General features: G+C 37.0%; 1 protein-coding gene across 3 annotated transcripts in view; it reads right to left on the bottom strand.

Moving 5' to 3' along the window:
* GALC (galactosylceramidase) overlaps window positions 1–18039 on the bottom strand; it is a 41487-nt gene that overhangs the window by 17648 nt on the left and 5800 nt on the right. Inside the window, exons 5-7 of one of the 3 annotated variants that reach the window (XM_076345239.1) lie at window positions 16873–17012; window positions 14565–14603; window positions 4009–4139 (exon numbers count right to left, since the gene is read on the bottom strand). In XM_076345239.1, coding sequence (XP_076201354.1) covers window positions 4009–4139; window positions 14565–14603; window positions 16873–17012 — 310 coding nt within the window. Of the gene's footprint in view, window positions 1–4008; window positions 4140–9775; window positions 9904–13700; window positions 13796–14564; window positions 14604–16872; window positions 17013–18039 lie in introns of all 3 variants that reach the window. The other 2 variants (XM_076345240.1, XM_076345241.1) reach the window with 2 other exon arrangements.

Here is an 18039-nt window from a genome sequence, read left to right on the forward strand (position 1 = left end):
CTTCAGTGTATCTTTACTGGCAGCTTTGCTCCACTTAAAGCCCACACACTTATAACATCCTCACTTTGTCCCACTGATATGCAATCGGGTAAAACAGTTTCACCACCAGTTGAGAAATGAATCATTTTTCTCTGCTCTTAGATGCAATTTCTGTTACTGTTAATGAACACAATTTACACTGTATTTGCTTTTCACTTACACTGATGTTAACCAAGGGGTTTTGGTTTACTTTCATTAACTAAATTAGTCCTTAAAAAGTAGGACATGACTAAGGAGTGTGTAACTCCTATTCCATATAAAAACTAACTTTAAAAAAAAAAAAATAAGTACACCAATCTTTCTTTTTTAAACTTTTAATAGCACTGTAGAGTGTATACTTTAAAAAGACCCACCCAAATGCACAAAATAAACATTTGCTGTCAGATTACAGTGAAGGCTTTCACACCCAGTATGTGCTGGATTTGTTGAACTCTATGTGATTTATATTTAAAGAAAACACTAGATAATGCTACAGCCCTCTTTTAGATGTCTTGCACCACTCTACAGCCTCAACAACTAACACAAGGTGTGCAGCAAAGGACAGGAGATTAGCTGTGTCCAAAACAGCATGTTCTGCTCCTTCAGTTGTGAAAACAATCTTTTTACTTCAATGGAAATGAAAAAGCCTACAAAGGAGCGACTTATACTCCAATTACTCTCAGGAAATAATTGGTCCACGCAAGGACCACTACCATTTGGAAAGACTTGAGTATCCTGATTAATGTTTCAGGAAAAACCACAGACTCCTAAACACCTACCCTTCTTGCTGCCTGAAAAGATGAACTGGAGTAGAGTTTATGCATCATTCTTATAAATGTGATGCTTCAGCAGAGGCAGCAGGATTTTGGATTCTTTGCTCAAAAGAGCAGAGAGTCAGACACACTGTAACAGAAGACCATTGCAAAGAGAGAGGAAGAAAAGTGATGTATATGATGAAAGGGGGGAAAAAGAATGGATCTTGGTGGAGAAAAGGTAACGAAAGGAATAGTAGGAACAGAATTACAACAGAAGTGACACATAAGTTTAAACCTCTTATCACTGCGAGAGAAGATTTTACCAACAGCCTTTACTATCAGTGTTTGCATTCTTCAAACCACTGTCATTTACTAAAAAAGTATTTTCATTGTTCCCTCCTTCTTTCAATCTCTCTGGAACCAGCAGATGGTTGGTTCATCATCAGGGCCTCTAGCTGTTAGAGTGGTAACAATGTATTTTTAAAATATTAATTATTATGAGATTAAGTGTGTTTTACACAGCAGATGATGAAGCAATATAACTCCAACGGGAAAAAAAAAAAAAAATCCACAGTTGCCTGTGTAGGGAAGCCAATCAGATCTATTAAGAAAGTAACACTATTTAAGAAAAGCTCTTCTACTTATGGATTGCAAATGCTGCTTCGCACAATTGCCCACAGTGACTTCATTTGGATAACTTAGTTAAAAAAACAAACAAACAAAAAAACTTTGTGTTATTTTTTGTTTTGCATATAGCAATGGCCCAAAGGGGAGGAAGGGGAAAAAAATCAGGATAGAAATAGCAGGGGTTTCCACCATTTTTTCTCTCACGCGTCAGTACAAGGCTGTAGAAACTAAATTAAAAGATCAGCCTATATAATATCATCACTACAATGAAGCTTTGCAGAAACACACTGCCTACGAAAACCTAAAATCTAGTTCTCAAAAACATCTCTAGAAAACAGAAATCATCAGCTAACACCACTGTCTTTCCTACTGCTCATGCCATATCAGCACACAGGCCTGGGAGGGACTCAGGACAGTTTGAATTCCTACTACTACAGGCACCACATCATGATTCCATCATGCAGTAATGTCACAATATCATCTTGTTTTCCTTAGGTTGTTAACTTGGGCATAATTAGCTCTAACAAATTTCTTTAAAAGGCTTGGTTTTCTGCGACACATTCAGCAAAATGTGTGTTCAGAACAGATCTGGTTAAGAACACTGGTGCTTCTAACCAAAAAGACCTAATGGCATACTAAAGTGACATTAGGTGAAAATGAAAGTTGTTACTCCTAAACTCACTGGCACTTTCTAAACACTTCCTGTTTACTTTCAATTAACAGCAGGAAGGCGGTGGGGGGAGAGGGAGGTGGAATTTTCAACATGTAGAGTCAGAATAGCTTGGTCTCTACCTCTATAGCATGTAAAAATGTAACTGGTTTAACTGTGTTACAAACAAGTAGCACATCTAAAGTACTCATATGAGTAGCTGTGGAATTTGCAAGCCCATCCTTGAAAAACATTGTTTTCAAGAGCTACAATGTAATTTAAATGTGTTCAAAGTAGGAGTAATACTCCTTTATAATTCATTATATTTCATTTCACTGGTAAAATTGATGCAACCATAATAGCTCTGAAAAGCTGTTTGGAAATATCATATTATAAAGAGCTTTGGTGACCTGGGTCATTCCTATGTGGGTGAACATCTATTAATAGTTTTACAATGTGTCTTCAGGGCTCCCTGTAATTTCTAGCCACTACAGTATCTTGCAGATGAAGCCTGGATGCAAATAGTGCAAAATAAAACAAAAGCAGCAGCTTTAACTAATCTCCCATCCAGCTTGTCTGATGAGAGACCTCACAGATCACAAATTACGTTACCAAGTCCAAAACTGATTTTATGTACCTTCATACTGGCTACAGGAAATATTTTTTATAGTTTCAAAAAAAAAAAAAAAACCAAGCCAACTTTTTTTTTTTTTTTTTTTAAAGATACCATGATGAGATGTGCACCACTAAATGTCCAGTAGCCAACTGATTATCCATTACACAAGAGTATTTCATCTCCCTGTTAAGATTGAATCAGAGTAGGGACATAAAACTTAGACTTGCAAAGAGTTAAGCAACTACAGCTTACTGAGACAGTGTAAAAACAGTTGAGCTTCAGGAACTGACTCTGGGTGCATACTTGTAGCTGCCAAAACACAGAAGGGAAGCATGCTCACTACATTGGGATCATGGTAATTACAGTGGATTTGCATCTGGTCAGAGTGAGTTTACAATTGCTTCCACTTGTTGATCCACACATGATCCAAGACTCCACTTGCAAAAAACTGTCAGGATACTTTTTGTTGTTCAGAATGGGGGGAGAGATTGACTGGGGGGGGGGGGGGGCACTGACTGCCTATCTGTATTTGGAGGGAAAGCCTTCATTTCTACACCTCCTATGTGTCAGACATATAAAGACGAATGAAAAAGGCTCAAGTTGAAGCAAGGAACAGCCACATTTGAAGCATGTGATTGGGTCAGGCAAGTTTATGGAAGCTAATAATTAAAATTTAGAGCTACTGTAAAAAGAAAAGTTGATGAGCAAGTCTTACACACATTTCCATTCAGCAGACAAGTCAGTAATCAATCTCAAATTTAGTCTACTACTTTTGCAAAATATTACCATCATATGATGAAACCCAGAACGAGAAAAACAAGTCAGCTGGTTGCATGCTTTCCAAACACAACCTTCCCATCAAAACAAAAAATGGGAAATAAGAATCAAGACATTATCGTAACTAAAAAAAGAATCATAGCCCAAATTGATTTCTGGATCACACCCATTTCTGTAACAGACCAGTGGAAGTCAGTAATGCAAGGCTGTATACAAAGCTGTAAAGCTAAAGCACTTTTTGCATACCAAATACAGGAACCAAAACAACCCTCAGAATAAACAGGGTTGTCCAAAAAACTTTCAATTCATCAAAAGTGCAACCACAGCCAATAGGAATCTTCCACATGATAGGAGACTCATGATTCAATTAAAGGGTTGAGGCTGTCACCAGGACAACAGCCCGTGTGATTTGATGTGGGTTAGTAAGAAAGGTTATAGTATCAATCCTTTCATTGCAGGTAAGAGTATAGAGAGGTAAAGCTTTGGCTGTGCTAGTCATAAATAAGCAAGATGAAGACAAACTATGAACAAACCACCAAGAAAGAAAAACAGAGAGAACCCCCTACCCAATCACATCGACCACTCCATGGAGCTCAGAGTCAAGCAGCAAGACAAAGGAAATGGGCTCCCACAGTCTATCGCTGGCTACGATCCTCACCTGCTGCAGATCGTGCTTATCCAATGTGTACCTCAACAGCTTTGGGAAAAAAAAAAAAAAAAAAAGGAGAGCAAAGAACAGAGAGAAGGGACAAATAAAAAAATGTTTTTCAAATTGTCAAAAAATTGTATTGCAAAAAGCAGCAGCATCTTCAGCACTATTTGAACATATTTAAAAAACAAATCATGTTCCAATTTTTGTTTTTACAACTTGGACAACAACTGTTACACCAAACAAAACGTAATAGATTGTCAAACACAAAGTGCCTTCAAAGAAGGACTTCTTCCTCTACCGTGCCAAACCCCAAAGTACATGACAAAAGGAAAAATTAAAAACATTTGGTTCTTATTTTCTTACACACACAAAACTGCAGATAAAGTTAAAGACAAAGCATATCACATCTCATGCAAGATACTCTATTTGCAGATCAACCACTTGGATGTTACAATGCTGAGGGTTAGGCTACACAGACCACATACAGAGCAAGGACAACTGAATTATAACTTATAAACCTTGGGAAAGCACAGTAAACATTTAATTAAGAAAAGGAGTTGATTCCCCCTATTCTCCCTGCTAATCAACTACTTCAGTTTAACAGGGAAGCAACACAAGTGAGCTCAGCTCTTCCTAAACACAACCAACACAAGAAATGAGAAAAAACCCAGACACATACACACCTTATCACTCAACTGCATTTTATTTCAAGTTTTAAAATTGCAACCACTGTACACTTCCCTAGAGACATTTTAAGGCCTTGAAAGTCAGTGAAACAAATCTAAAATGTCACATAAGACCGAGTCTAACGATGTAGTTTCTTGAAGTCCAGAGGTCCCCTAAACAGCACTTACTGTACTTGTAAATTCAGGTAACACCAAATGCCTAACTACCTTCAAATCATTCTGTATATTTCTACCATGTATAATCTTGTCTAACAGGGAACACTACCTGCAGGAAACAGTGCTGCAACATTTTTTTTCCCACAGATCAGAATCTGAACTAGCTTATGTGCAGTTTCACAGTAGCCTGAAACGTCAAGATTTCCTGCCCCAAATTCTTAAGAACTTCATCTGAACACAATGTTAGTATTACTTCTGCATTGTATTTTCCTGTTACATCTTGCACTAGAATAAGGTAGTATTTGGTTTGCAGACTTAACATACATACAAAGGCTAAAGTATTTAGCGATTAGGGGAGGTTCCTGATGACTAGAGAAAAACAGTTTTAATGCCTGTCTTCAAGAAGGAGGATCTGAGAAACTACAGGCCCATCAATCTAGCCTCAGTCCCCAGGAAGGTTACAGAGCAAGTCTCCCTGGGAGCCACTGCCAAGCACAAGAAGGATAGGAGGATGATTGGGAACAGCAGCATGGATTTAGCAAGGGCAAATCATGCCTGACAAACACGATTGTTTTCTACAACAAGATGACTACCTGTGTGGGCAAGGTGAAATCAGTGGATGTCATATACCTTGACTTTAGCAAAGTCTCCCACCAAGGTGGATAGAAAAGTCCAACCAGGATGCAGATTGCTAGCAATGTCCCCACAGGCTAATATTAGGGACAATACTGTTTGATGTCTTTAATAAAACTCAGGAAGTTCACATTTTGCCTTGCTGGCACACACAGCTTTTGCTTTCCCTATTAAGCTGTCTTTATCTCAACCCACGAGTTTTCTCACTTTCACCCTTCTGATTCTCCCTCCCCCCCATTGGGGGGAAGTGAGCAAGTGGCTGTGTGGGGCTGAGCTGCCTACTGGGGTTAACCCACAACAACAGTTATATGCTGAAAAGGAGGGCTGTTATTTAGAGGCAACTAACAGACTGGAAAAAACAGGCTGACAGGAACCTCATCAAGTTCAACACATGCAAACACGAAGTCCTGCACCTTGGACAGAATAACCCCTTGCAACAGTACAGGCTATGGACTAATGAAAAATTCAGTTAAGTATAAGAACATAAAAGAAAAAAAAAAAAAAAAAGAGCATGAGTATGGTCAAACACGTGGAACAAGTTGCCCAAAGGGGTTGTGAAGATACTAAAGCTGAACAAGCCTCAGCACCATGATCTAATGGTACCTGCTTGATACAGGGGAGTTCAACCAGATCACCTTCAGAGGTCCTGTGCAAACCAAGTTAGTCAATAATCCTGTGTAATTACAGATAACATCCCCAGAGATAAGACATTAAAAAAAAAAGACAAGGCTGTTCTATCAGTAAAATCTATTGTTTCAAATTGAGACAAACATTATGTCTTAAGATCAGTTACATAAATTCAAAATTAAGTTTCTCGCTTGTGCTTTGAACTATGTAATACAAAAATCCTGTTTAAAACAATAGCAAAAGCAGCAGCATCCAAAAATCATAAAATAAATCCAAAAGACAGTATTTTCTATAATTAATCTTTATTCCTCAACCAGTTTAGCATAGTCTTGGACAAGTCAATTCATCTCTCTCTCTAACAGCAAGTGTTTTCTACCTCAGAGAGGGCAAGTAACAGTGAACTGAACTTGTTCTTCCTATTGAACTGAGAAAGCATTCCTGGATCATAAGACTAATGATTCCTCTAAAGTTGTAACTATATTAACTATGAAAATCAACAGAACAAGAGCCCTTACATAAAAGCCAGAGTCATTGACAAATAGCTCTTAAATATGTCACCCATCATCTTTGTTCATTAAGACTTACCATGATTTTTTGATTTTTTTAAAGTGACAGACACTAGGAGACAGGAAAAAAAAGATAAATTGAAATGGCAGCAATCGTTTCTGCTATTTGATCATTGAAAAAGACTCATGCTACATCAACTAGAAATAAAATATGATTTGCTCTGTCTAGTAAATAAAAACTGATGAAGGCAGATTTTTTTTTCACCACCCAAGATACAATTACTGTCCACTAATAATGACTCACAAGTCAAAGATAACTTAAATAATTGAGAACTACGGAAAAACATTTTTAATTTGTCTACTTCTAGATAAACATCAGAAAAAAAAAATTGTGGAATATATTCAAGTCTAATTGTGTATTGGCATATAGTCCTTTAAGAAAGGACTTGCCAAATAGAGATATGGACTCTATAGCCTTTGTAAACACAACAGAAAAAATCCATGTGTAACACAGAAGATGTAGTACTGAGCCATAATACATCCTGGCAGAAAAGTAACATGAATATATACTACACAAACACAGAAGTAGCACCCATCAAAATAACACAGGAAGACAGTAGTGAAGATGGTCTTGCAAACAAAATAAGGAAACATAACAACACAGTTTGACTTGAGCTAACTATATTACGTTTGGTTTTTTTTTCATTTTCAAGCACTTTATGAATACTGGGTAAGTAATTTGATTTAGTAGCAGATAAAGGCTTTTTTTGTTACTTCTTCTAACAAAATTTGTGTTTTCAATGGCAAGTGCTGCAACTCATTGGTATGAAACGATGGCAAGCAACATGTTCAGGAAGACCACTCCTTCAACCAATGAAGATGAAACACACTGAATGATAACAGCTTGGTGGCCTTCGTTCTAATGAGAAAATATGAAGTCCTCCATCTTTCAAATCACAAGCCAGCAGACAGCAAATAAGGAGGAGAAAAACCAGACATAGAAACTTTACCTTAACTCTACCCTAGATATGCCTCAGATTGCAAACGGTATTTTAAGCAGCGATAAAGCTCCACGGGGAGCAATGGTATCAAGGTAAAAATTATGTGATGCAAAAAAGAAAGGAAAGGAAAAAAGAAAATTAAAGGAAACACAAAGAAAGGGAAAGGTCAGTTACTTTTTGTGGATGGATGCCAAAGCAATCATTTCAATTATCTTGATAATTTCTAAATAAAACAATATAACTTTAATCCCAGGTTTCCATTCCAAAATAGAAGAACTAAGAAAAAGTCACAGAGAGGGTTATACTTGAAGAGATTACAGAACAATGTACCAGAAAGGATTTCAGATAAAAGAATTTAAGACTATTTAGAAAAACTGACTAGCAGATTTTACAAACTAGACACGGTTATCTAAGAGACACACAGATACAGTGTACTTCTAGCAACTTTCTGAACCTGAGCATTTGAAGAACGGACACCTAAATCTTTTTCTAGGTCAGCAAGAACTCTGTTTGGTAGTTGGTGCCTTAAAGTCAGCATTGGCTGAGAAACATGGTGTTCTCATTTTGTACTAACCTTAATTTCTTGATAGGTAACAACACTACTGCACAGGAAATATTCTCCAAACTCTTCATTTTTTGTGATCAGCGGGGGTAGGGGAGTTGGGGAAAAATCCATATGACATTCAAGAAAAACCTCTGACAAAAAGAACTTTCATCTTAAAGAACAACTAAAACATGTCCATGGTCCTAAAGGCTACAGACAAAAACAGGTACTCCTAGCCTTGATTCTGTCAAGCTCTTAAAGTAGTAAGAACCATACATACTCAGTGCAGTCATCCTGCAAGTTTCATTGGCATGGAAATCATAACTAAAACATTTCCTAATGCACTATAACTTGCTGAGGTGCAAGTCTTGCCTAACCTAAGAAAGTTATAAGTTTTTAAACCAAATGAGTTACTCAATGCTGGCTTTATAATTGGCATTTCTCAGGCAGCTGCTTCCAGGTGATCAGTGTTTACAAGCTCAACACATATGAAAGCAGTTTCTTTATAAAATCCCTGCTTAACTGACTTGCTATAACCTTTGAACCATGCATTAGTTTAAACAATTATGAGCATATCACACCCCCTTACGTATAGATAAGGATAAATGGTACACTAGTGACCACAGGCATGTTCTTATCACAGTAAGGTTAACAACAGAGGTAAGGAAGTTACCAAATGTAACACAAGTGAACAATTTATACGCATATAGGTCATTTCCATTGGGAACATGCTATAATTTTTAAAAACCTATTTATAGTTTTGAGAAATCAGAGATTACCAAGAAAGCAAGAGCGGCAGAACAAGTATCAAGCCAGTTGACAGAAGCAAGGTAGTAAGAAAGTGCATTATGGAGCAAGAGTGCAGGCAAACGGTCAAGTTGCCATTTGCTAGAACTACAACAGTGGGTATTCCTAGCTGCTAAAAGTGAGATGGTTGTATTAGTTTAAAAACAAACTTTGAATGCTTGTTTTTACTTCTACTTTAATGTCTGTGTGTGCGCTTCTAATACTATCTGTTATCAGATATAAGCAATGAACAGGAACTCCTAGCTTTAGGACATGACCAGAAAAATCTCAAGCAAAGAACATGTATGCTGCAAGCATGGAAAGTCCCAGGGTAGTAAGTTCCAGTGTGAAAGTTCAAGTTCACCTGATATTAAAACTGACTGCAGACCAAGAATTCAGTCCTAAGGTTTTTCTGACTTTGAAGATGCATGTGCAGATTAGCTAGAAGTCTCCTGTCATTCACTACTGCTAAGATAAGAAGCCTAAAACATAGCTCCTAACTGAACACTTCAAAGAAATGATGGAAGAGTGGTAAGGTTACCTTACACATGTACTAAGCTGAAAGAAGAGTGGAAGACAGGAAAGAGTAATCAGTCACCACTGTACATGATGATGACAAAACTGGGAATGGCTAGGAAGTACGGAATAAGAACATATGACTTCTCAAAATGGAGATGAAGACTTACTTACAGAAAGGAAGCAATAAGGAATGTGTAAAACTCCGCCCTTCTCCCACACTTACCCGACTACCTCAACAGCATCATTAAGATAGGGATCAACTATCATCTCCTTTGAAACGTTCCAATCTCCATCTGCAGCGATGATGCCAATGTTCCTTAGACCCAGTCTGTCCAAAGATTGTCGAAGTACCTTAGTAACAGATAACACCACTTAAAGTACAGCCTTCATCAACCAGACAACACAAAAATTTAAGACTGAAAACAACTTAAGAACTGTAGGAGGAGTTGGTGGAAGCATTTGTCTTCAGACCAAGATGGATAAGAAAAGTTCTCACTTCTCAAAGGAGAGCCATAATGACAACTAAGACAAAGTTAACGATAAGTATTTTTAACACCGAAGGGTTATCTATGACATTAGATAGCCATTACACAAAAATGGGCTTCTCATCAGTTGGATTACTTTTGACACCCTATGTGCATACGTGTACTCCACTCGGACACTCTCAACATACTGACTCTATCCATTGCATGCATGTAATTCATTACATATGAGTAATGGATTTATCATAAAGTCAGTCATGTTAAGCTGGTCTAAAAATGATGACTGGCTGGACTGTGGAAGTGGACATACCTCCACAAGTGATCAGAAGTGAAAGTTAACCTGATCCCTAAAAAAGTATATTGAGAAAACAGGGATTGACGTTTTAAAATAGAAAAGACCTTGTAATCATGCAGTTCTCTACAAGAACATAAATCTTTGCCAAACATTTGTCCTTTTCAAGTGAAGAGCACCTAAGCATTCTTTCACAAGCGATTTTATTGAACAAAAAAAATCCTTCATGTTGCAAGTGTCTGATATTTAAGATTACCCACTACTTGGCTCTCACATATGTCTCACTAATTTTCAGGAACATAATGCATGGAATGCAAATTGCATATTTACAACAAAACTGAGGGCAGTCAACTTTGAATTTAAACATGCCAGCAGAAGAGAATTCCTATTCCGTCTTTCCAGCTTCTCCTTACTATTTCACTGTCAAAGATGATAAACCTCTCACATCTGCCTGTGGAACTTCTTAGATAAAATATACCCAGGCAAAATATACCCAGCTCTAACAGTTAAGAATGAACAGGCTTACACAGGGCTGGTATTATACAAGGATGTTTTATCTGAACACTCAAAAAAAAAATTTTAGAAAAGTATTTTCAGCAGCTTCCACATACAGTTGCATCTGAAAAAGGACATCAGTCCACAGTCTAAAATCCTTTTTTGAATCTTGGATATAAAAGAATTATGTACTACGGGCTGTATATATATGCATGCATAAGAAAGATTTTTCCAACCATTTGAAGATCAGTAGGCATGAATCCTTAAATAATTTCTTGTAATAGCCCTGCAGCAATGTGAAGGAGAATAGGGAGCATTTCTATTTTGACATGTAGTCAAATAAGGACACAAAGCAAAGTCCAAGTGTTGGTGACAATGAAAGCCTAGATCTAAAGGACATAAAACTTATTAAGAAGAAGAAAAGTAGCAATGAAGTTCTGTTCAGCTGCTTGAAGGCTTTGAAGCATAAAGTTTACCAGAAGAAAAATTCATAATGGTAGAAATACTTAGAGTACAGTCCTTGCAATTTAAAGCTTTCTAGCTAGCTAGACATTCGGAAAAACTGCCTAAGCATAGAGATAGTTCAGAAGAACAAAATGACTAGAAAGGTTGCAGAACTTCCATGTTGAAAGATAAGTACCAAGGACACAGAACTGTAGACACTCAAAATGCACTCCATAATAACATATGTAGAATGGTTCCCCCACACCCAGTATTCATGTTTATATACAAATACTCCTTAAATTTTAGGGTTAGTTTAAGATGACAGTATTTTAAAATATAATTGGAAGAACAGGATCTTCTTGAATAAGAATTTATAAGCAATAGAATCATCATTTCTTTTTTTATTTTTTCTACTTAATAAGAAACATAAGCTAGCGCCTTAGCGGATGAAGTAACTAAAATAACTCCTTACAAATGAAAATTTAGCAAGATAACTAAGCATTTATCTATGTCATGTATTTGTCAGACATTACAGAAAATCTTTGGTGTACAACAGCACACCTCAGTAAACAGACCTTTTTCGAAACGGCGGACTGCAAACAGAGCTATCATGCTGATTAGAGAAGAGATGCCACGCAACACTCCAGAGTGTAAGAGAATGAATGGTAAAACAGGTGTTAAATAAAAAGCCTTCTATCAACTAACATACAGCGGAGGGAAGGCTGGCACTTTTCAGCAAATATTTGGGTGATTTTAAGATGAAATTTTAAACTAAACATTTAGCTCTAGAAACCAAAAGCTTATTCCCAATTCAACAGCATTTAAAAAGCTAACAAGTAGAATGCCGCACCTACACTCGACAGTTTGTTCTCCACATTCATTCTCCCCACATTAGGAAGCCAAGACAAACAGATGAGAAAGCCTCCAGGTGACATGACATAGGACTGAGCAAAATAGAACATTTCTACTTCTTACAAGACATACAGAAAGCCAGAAAACCAGTTTTAAAAAAAGAGCCGATCAGTGATATAGGGAAATAAAATTAGTATTTTATCTATAGTAAGATCTGCCTTCTCTCTCTGATGATTCTTTCTACAAAGGGTTCAGTCTCATAAGCATTCCAAGCAACATGCAGTCAGTGAAGAAATAAAACATGCAGCTCAAAAAAAAAAGTTCTCACTATTTATCTTCCATCTTACTTGCATTGTTTTATTCCAGCCTGCAAACAAGTGTTTTCAGTTCTGTTTGGTTTTGCTTCTATAACATACATATACCGAACAACTAGAGATTTCTACTTGAAGTCCACACACACATACATTTCCCCCTCCTCCCCTACCAGTATAACTTACCTATGATTAGGATTATCCTTTAGGAGACTACTAGTATCCTTAGTGATTTCTCCATTAGCCTATACCTGACTAGTGAACCACTTCTCGTTTTGAAAAAGAAAAGTCTGGAACCTACATTGCCTGAGGCTAAATATAACAGAAAACTTCTAGTTCCCAAGGGTTTTTTGTAATAAAGAGAGTACCCTATGAACTCATTTCCTAGCTTTAAAAAAGTTAGGCTATGGTTTGTGCTGAACACACATTGCGATAGGCTCTTTTAAGAGGATTCTAAGCACACCCACTGAACAAGTTTAGACAGGGATTTAAGTAGCTTCACTAGCAAAATCTGAAGCCTCTACACATCCACCAGAGTTTTGTTACTTAACACGCGCAAAGAAACAAGACACCTTGACATAGATGTCAAGATATCCTGCTGTGTCACACTTCAGTGTATTTGTGTTTTCTCTGGAAGGGATTTTGTAAGTCACTTGAAACCTCTAGTGCCAAACCTCTGTGTCCAAAAGGAACTAATGGCCTAGCAGCCTACAAAAGTGAGCGTCTAGAAAATGAAACCTTTAATGAAATTAGTTGTGGAGCAAAGTATATGTAACAGAATTTGGTGTAAGGCATGATAAGACTTGGAAACTAAGTTACTGTGGTGGCAGTGGACCTGGTAAATCAGTTTAAAATACATGGTTGATTAACATATTTGTTAACAAGAAACCCATAAAGCCGGATATAAGGTATTCCTCTTTCTCTGCACAAGGTATATGACCAGAACAGAGCTTTCTGCCAGTGCTTCCTGCCCTTCCTCAGTCAAAGCACTGCACAAATCATAGGAAACAGCTATAAGTGTATTCATCTAAATCTACATTCTAGGAAATATAATTTTAAAAAGAAATGTTTTGTAGGCGAGCATTCTCAGTTTTCAGGAGTAGGCAGAATTTTTTATATGCCAGCCTCATGAAAGATACTTAAAGATACTTTTTTGCTCTTATTGCAATGTCAAGTTTAACTACTGTACGCCATTTCCTGTACCATTCTACTAAAACTAATCATTGAACAAAATAAGTACAGAAGTTGCCAAGGACAAATGATGTGACTAACCTCATCCAGTGTACACAAACTGTAAGAACTGAAACTTTCCTAATAGCCACTACTTGACTAATTGTAAGCAGATGGGATCCAATCCCTGCTGAGTTCTGAAAAAAAAAAAAATCAGCAGTTTTTCTACACACTCAATTTAACTCTTATTTGCTCTTAAGAATAGGTAATGCTATTGCTTCTTAGCCTTGAAGCGGCAACAAGGAAATGAACAAAGCAGAAGCTTGTACTTAAGATTCCACTTCAACATAACAAAACAAACGGAAGTGAGTTTTCAAAGAAGGGCAGGAGGGCAGCAGGAGCAGGCAGCAGTGAGAGATATTAGAGATATCTCGAGGTTGGTTATGTGAAATACCGTGTTCCTCCAACTCTTTTCGGACAGAGGTACTGAATTTTGCACAGCTAAAAACACAGAGCCTTTATTATGTTTTCCATAAAATAAGAACCTGGAGTTTTATAGCAATAATCTAAGGATATTATATCCACTAGAACTTTGCTACAGAATTTTAAGTAATTCTAGATCATGGACTTATAACTATATCCAAGCCAGTACAAAGATGACGAATTTGTATGATTTCAGTAGCATCAACTGGTGCTTCCATTAAAATGTAGAGGTCCTAAATATTTAGCGTACACTGACACACTTAAAGTTCAAAATAACAGTTTCAGACACACAATAAAAAAAAAAAATCTAGAGATCTGATCCTTAGTATTCCATGCCTGCAACTACAAGAAACAGAGTTCAGTAAGTGAAGTAGTTGCAGGATCAAGGTCCCTTTCCTAGGCAAATTCAGAAACGCTAACTGTTTACATATGATAACAAAGACAAACGTTTTACTTTAGAGAAATAAGAAAAAAAATACGTACCTTAATATATTTGCTACTAAATGCCCTTTCATTCCATATCTATAAAGGAAAAGTAAAAAGCCATTTAGAAAAATCAGGATATGTCAATGCATAATGAAAGATTTTATTTATGTATATGCAAGATTATACAATCCATTAATGAACGCCATGGTTTCAGTTTGCTAGAGGAAAGTGCTCTGGTTGGTTTTGTTACCAGCTCTTCAGGGGAAAACTCTGTATGGAAGTTCAAAATAGTTGCTTGTTTATCTGTCTCTAAGGTCTACTGACTGCCTTCTTGCTGAATTCTAGAGCTGCTTGAGCTCTACAATGGTAGCAGTGTTACACGTGACATTATTACCAATGGGTCTACAGTTTGTTAGAAACCATTGAGAAACACATTGTGGCTTCAAGGTGTGGTCCTAACAAATGGGCCCTGTTGCCATACACTGACATAGGAGAGATAGAATTAGTTACATATCAAACAATTGCCTACAGTTTCAGGGGGTTATTCAATGACACTTACAGTTCTTTCTAATTTACACAGGACTATATCCATATTTGGAACACATGAGAGATCCAGCATAGTTTAAGTAAACAGACACAAAATTATCTCATCTCTGTTGCTCTGGATTTTCCATCTTTTATAGAAAGAGTGTTTAAGCCAAACACAGCTCAAAATTCAAAAGCGGGAACGCTGGTCTTCCTTTCTACCAAATACCCTGGCCGATAAAATGCATAGTCAGAAACCTTCTAACTTTCTTTTTTTCTAACCACAACGTGAATGCTGTGACTCACATTCACCAGCAAAGGTGAAAGTATCCCCCGCAGGTATAGATTACCCAACCATGTACAAGCAGACAGTTTCTTGCAGGTGGGATAAGTCCATTTGATTTTGATATTTCTAGATCTTTCCATAAGTGTTAATATGTGTCTTGAGAAATGAGCCAATCAAACAGTTACTTACTGAAAGGCTCATTTCATCATAAAGCAAATAATGATATATAACACATGCTATAAACCAAAAGAGCAGTAAAGGCTAACAATGTAGAATCAGAACAGCATTAAAATTGTTTTGACGGTTTCTGAGCCTTCACAGACCTCACTGCTTTACTGTATTTCAGATTATACCCACAAAGAAATCAGACAATACGCAATGTCACCACACTGCCTGTAGAAGCAGAAATTCCCTTTTCTTAGAAGTATAGAATTCAGAAGGCCAATCACTGTGAAGTAACAACACAGAAGCCAGATATTACTCAAATACATAAAGTACAGAACTTACCTTCTACTCTAAGAGCATAGCAAGGAGAAAATTTAACAATTGTTATCCCTGTCCCCCCAACTGATTTGCTGAAGCATCACTGTCTTACCCAAAGTGCAAGACTGACATAGCTGAAGTAAGTCAGCAACATCAAGGGGGACGCATTCCAGAGGAGATACACATCAGATATACCTTCCCACATTACAGCAGAAAGGTCAGACTTCCTCTGAGGGATGCGAAGCATAGTTTCAGAAGCTTTACTCTGGACTGCTGAAGTGATTTTCAGCTTTTCTGCAGTTAAACAACTGTCTCATATCAAAACACTTAAAAGTCCAAAATAAGTGTTTCAGTAAGTATAGGACTGATTTTAGAGGAATCCTAGCCACAGATTTTCTTAATCAGAAGAAAAAATAACAAGTTGAATCTCAGTCAAATAATGAACTCGAAAAGTGTTTTTCCAGATTGTCTGCTTCTCTCTCATCTCCAAATTATGATATTTTTCCTCAGACATTCGTTCACTACTTCCATGTATTGCACTGTAACACAATACAGTAGTTATAATGTACTGTAACACATGCACCTTTATCTACTATAAATAATGCAGATAAAAATGGAAGAAGTTGTAAAGGATTGTCCTTCCGCAAAACAGTGACCATATTTTATGCCAAGAAGTCATGTTAGCTGACTTTCACAAACTCTGTCTTAACTAATGCTTTTTGTTAGCTGGTAACTGCTGAAACCCAAGCAGAACAAGCAAGGCAGAAAATGACAAGCCCAAGACTCAAACAGATTTCAGAATTCTCAAATTCTCTGGTAACTTTGTTCTAGAACTGGGAAGGCAGGAGACTAGCCATTTTACACTGGTTCTGCTTTAATGGCCGTTATTGCAGAAAGACAGTAAACTAACATAACTTCTGCCTTTCCCCTTGCAACAGAAAAAGCAAAAACTGCAATTACAGAACAATTTCTCCTCCCATCCCCCTCCTCCAGTAATCAACAAAGAGAGACGAGACCAAGATCTTAGGAATGAAGATAGATAAAATATAAAGGAGATTTTGTTTTACTGACCCCAATATAATCAATGTCCAAATCATGATACCGTTTAGCTCCTAATATCCAAGAAACAACATAGTAAGCAGTGACATCTGGGTAGTCATAGGGCCAGTTTTCACCCTTCCCTATCCATGCCGGAAATGTCCAAGGTAATCCTAGAAAGAGAGAAGAAAAACAAATGAATAAGATAAGTGGTCGGTCTACATTACTCAGTAAGCTTCAATAGCAAGGTGTAATTTGTTCTACCTAAAATGAAGGAGCAGATACGCACTTCAAAATTCACATAGTTCCAGTGAAGAGAATGAAACATAACTTATTTAACTGGAGAGTATGCTCTAATATAAATTGTGATCAAAGATATTAATAGCTGCTTATTTTTTTCCCCTGAGCTAGAAAATCTTCATTACTAGAGAACAACTGACTACATACAATCTTTCAATTGTGTGGTATTAGCTCCAACAGGTTTAAAATTCCAAAGATTTTAGGATAAAAATTTACAAAGTTATAGATTAAGGATCTATACTGAACACCAAAAATTGTTAATCTCCTGAATATGAATTTCAGAAGAAGTGATGATCTGATCATAATAGAGGAAGAAAGATTAGGATCATGAAAAAGCATTTCCGAGTCTCAGCTGTTTACTGGATTTTGTAGTAAATAAGAACAACAAATTAACCTAAGCAGATCCTGCTAAGTTTTCAGCTGACTTTGTATAAGACACCATAGGCTAATTCAAAGGCAAACCCTCCTTCCTTTGTTGAGAGACTGATCTGAGGGAAGAGGGAGATTATTAATAATCACAATTAGTCATAGAAGGTAAGCTTACCGCTTGCCACAGTGCCTGTCTAACAGAACCTGACTAGCAAATCCTGCACCAAGTCATGCCTTGTGAATGGATATGACAAAGCCTGATCCCTGGAAGAGGGGGGATTAGATACTTTTTAATTGATAGATTTCTTACTTTGTTTCATGTGAAATACATTTTGTGAAGTGTTTCAATTAAAATCTAGGGTTCCATATTTGTACTGTTAGAGCATACAGCACACACACAACCCACAATCAAAACAGGGAGGGAGGAAAGTCCTCTTACAACTCAACTACATACATAAGACAAATCAGAAGACAAGAACCACTGTAGTGGGAAGGGGGTGATGGGTTTGTAACAAGAATATATAATTGAAT

The sequence above is a fragment of the Aptenodytes patagonicus genome, chromosome 7, assembly GCF_965638725.1.
Source record: "Aptenodytes patagonicus chromosome 7, bAptPat1.pri.cur, whole genome shotgun sequence".
Classification (NCBI taxonomy): domain Eukaryota; kingdom Metazoa; phylum Chordata; class Aves; order Sphenisciformes; family Spheniscidae; genus Aptenodytes; species Aptenodytes patagonicus.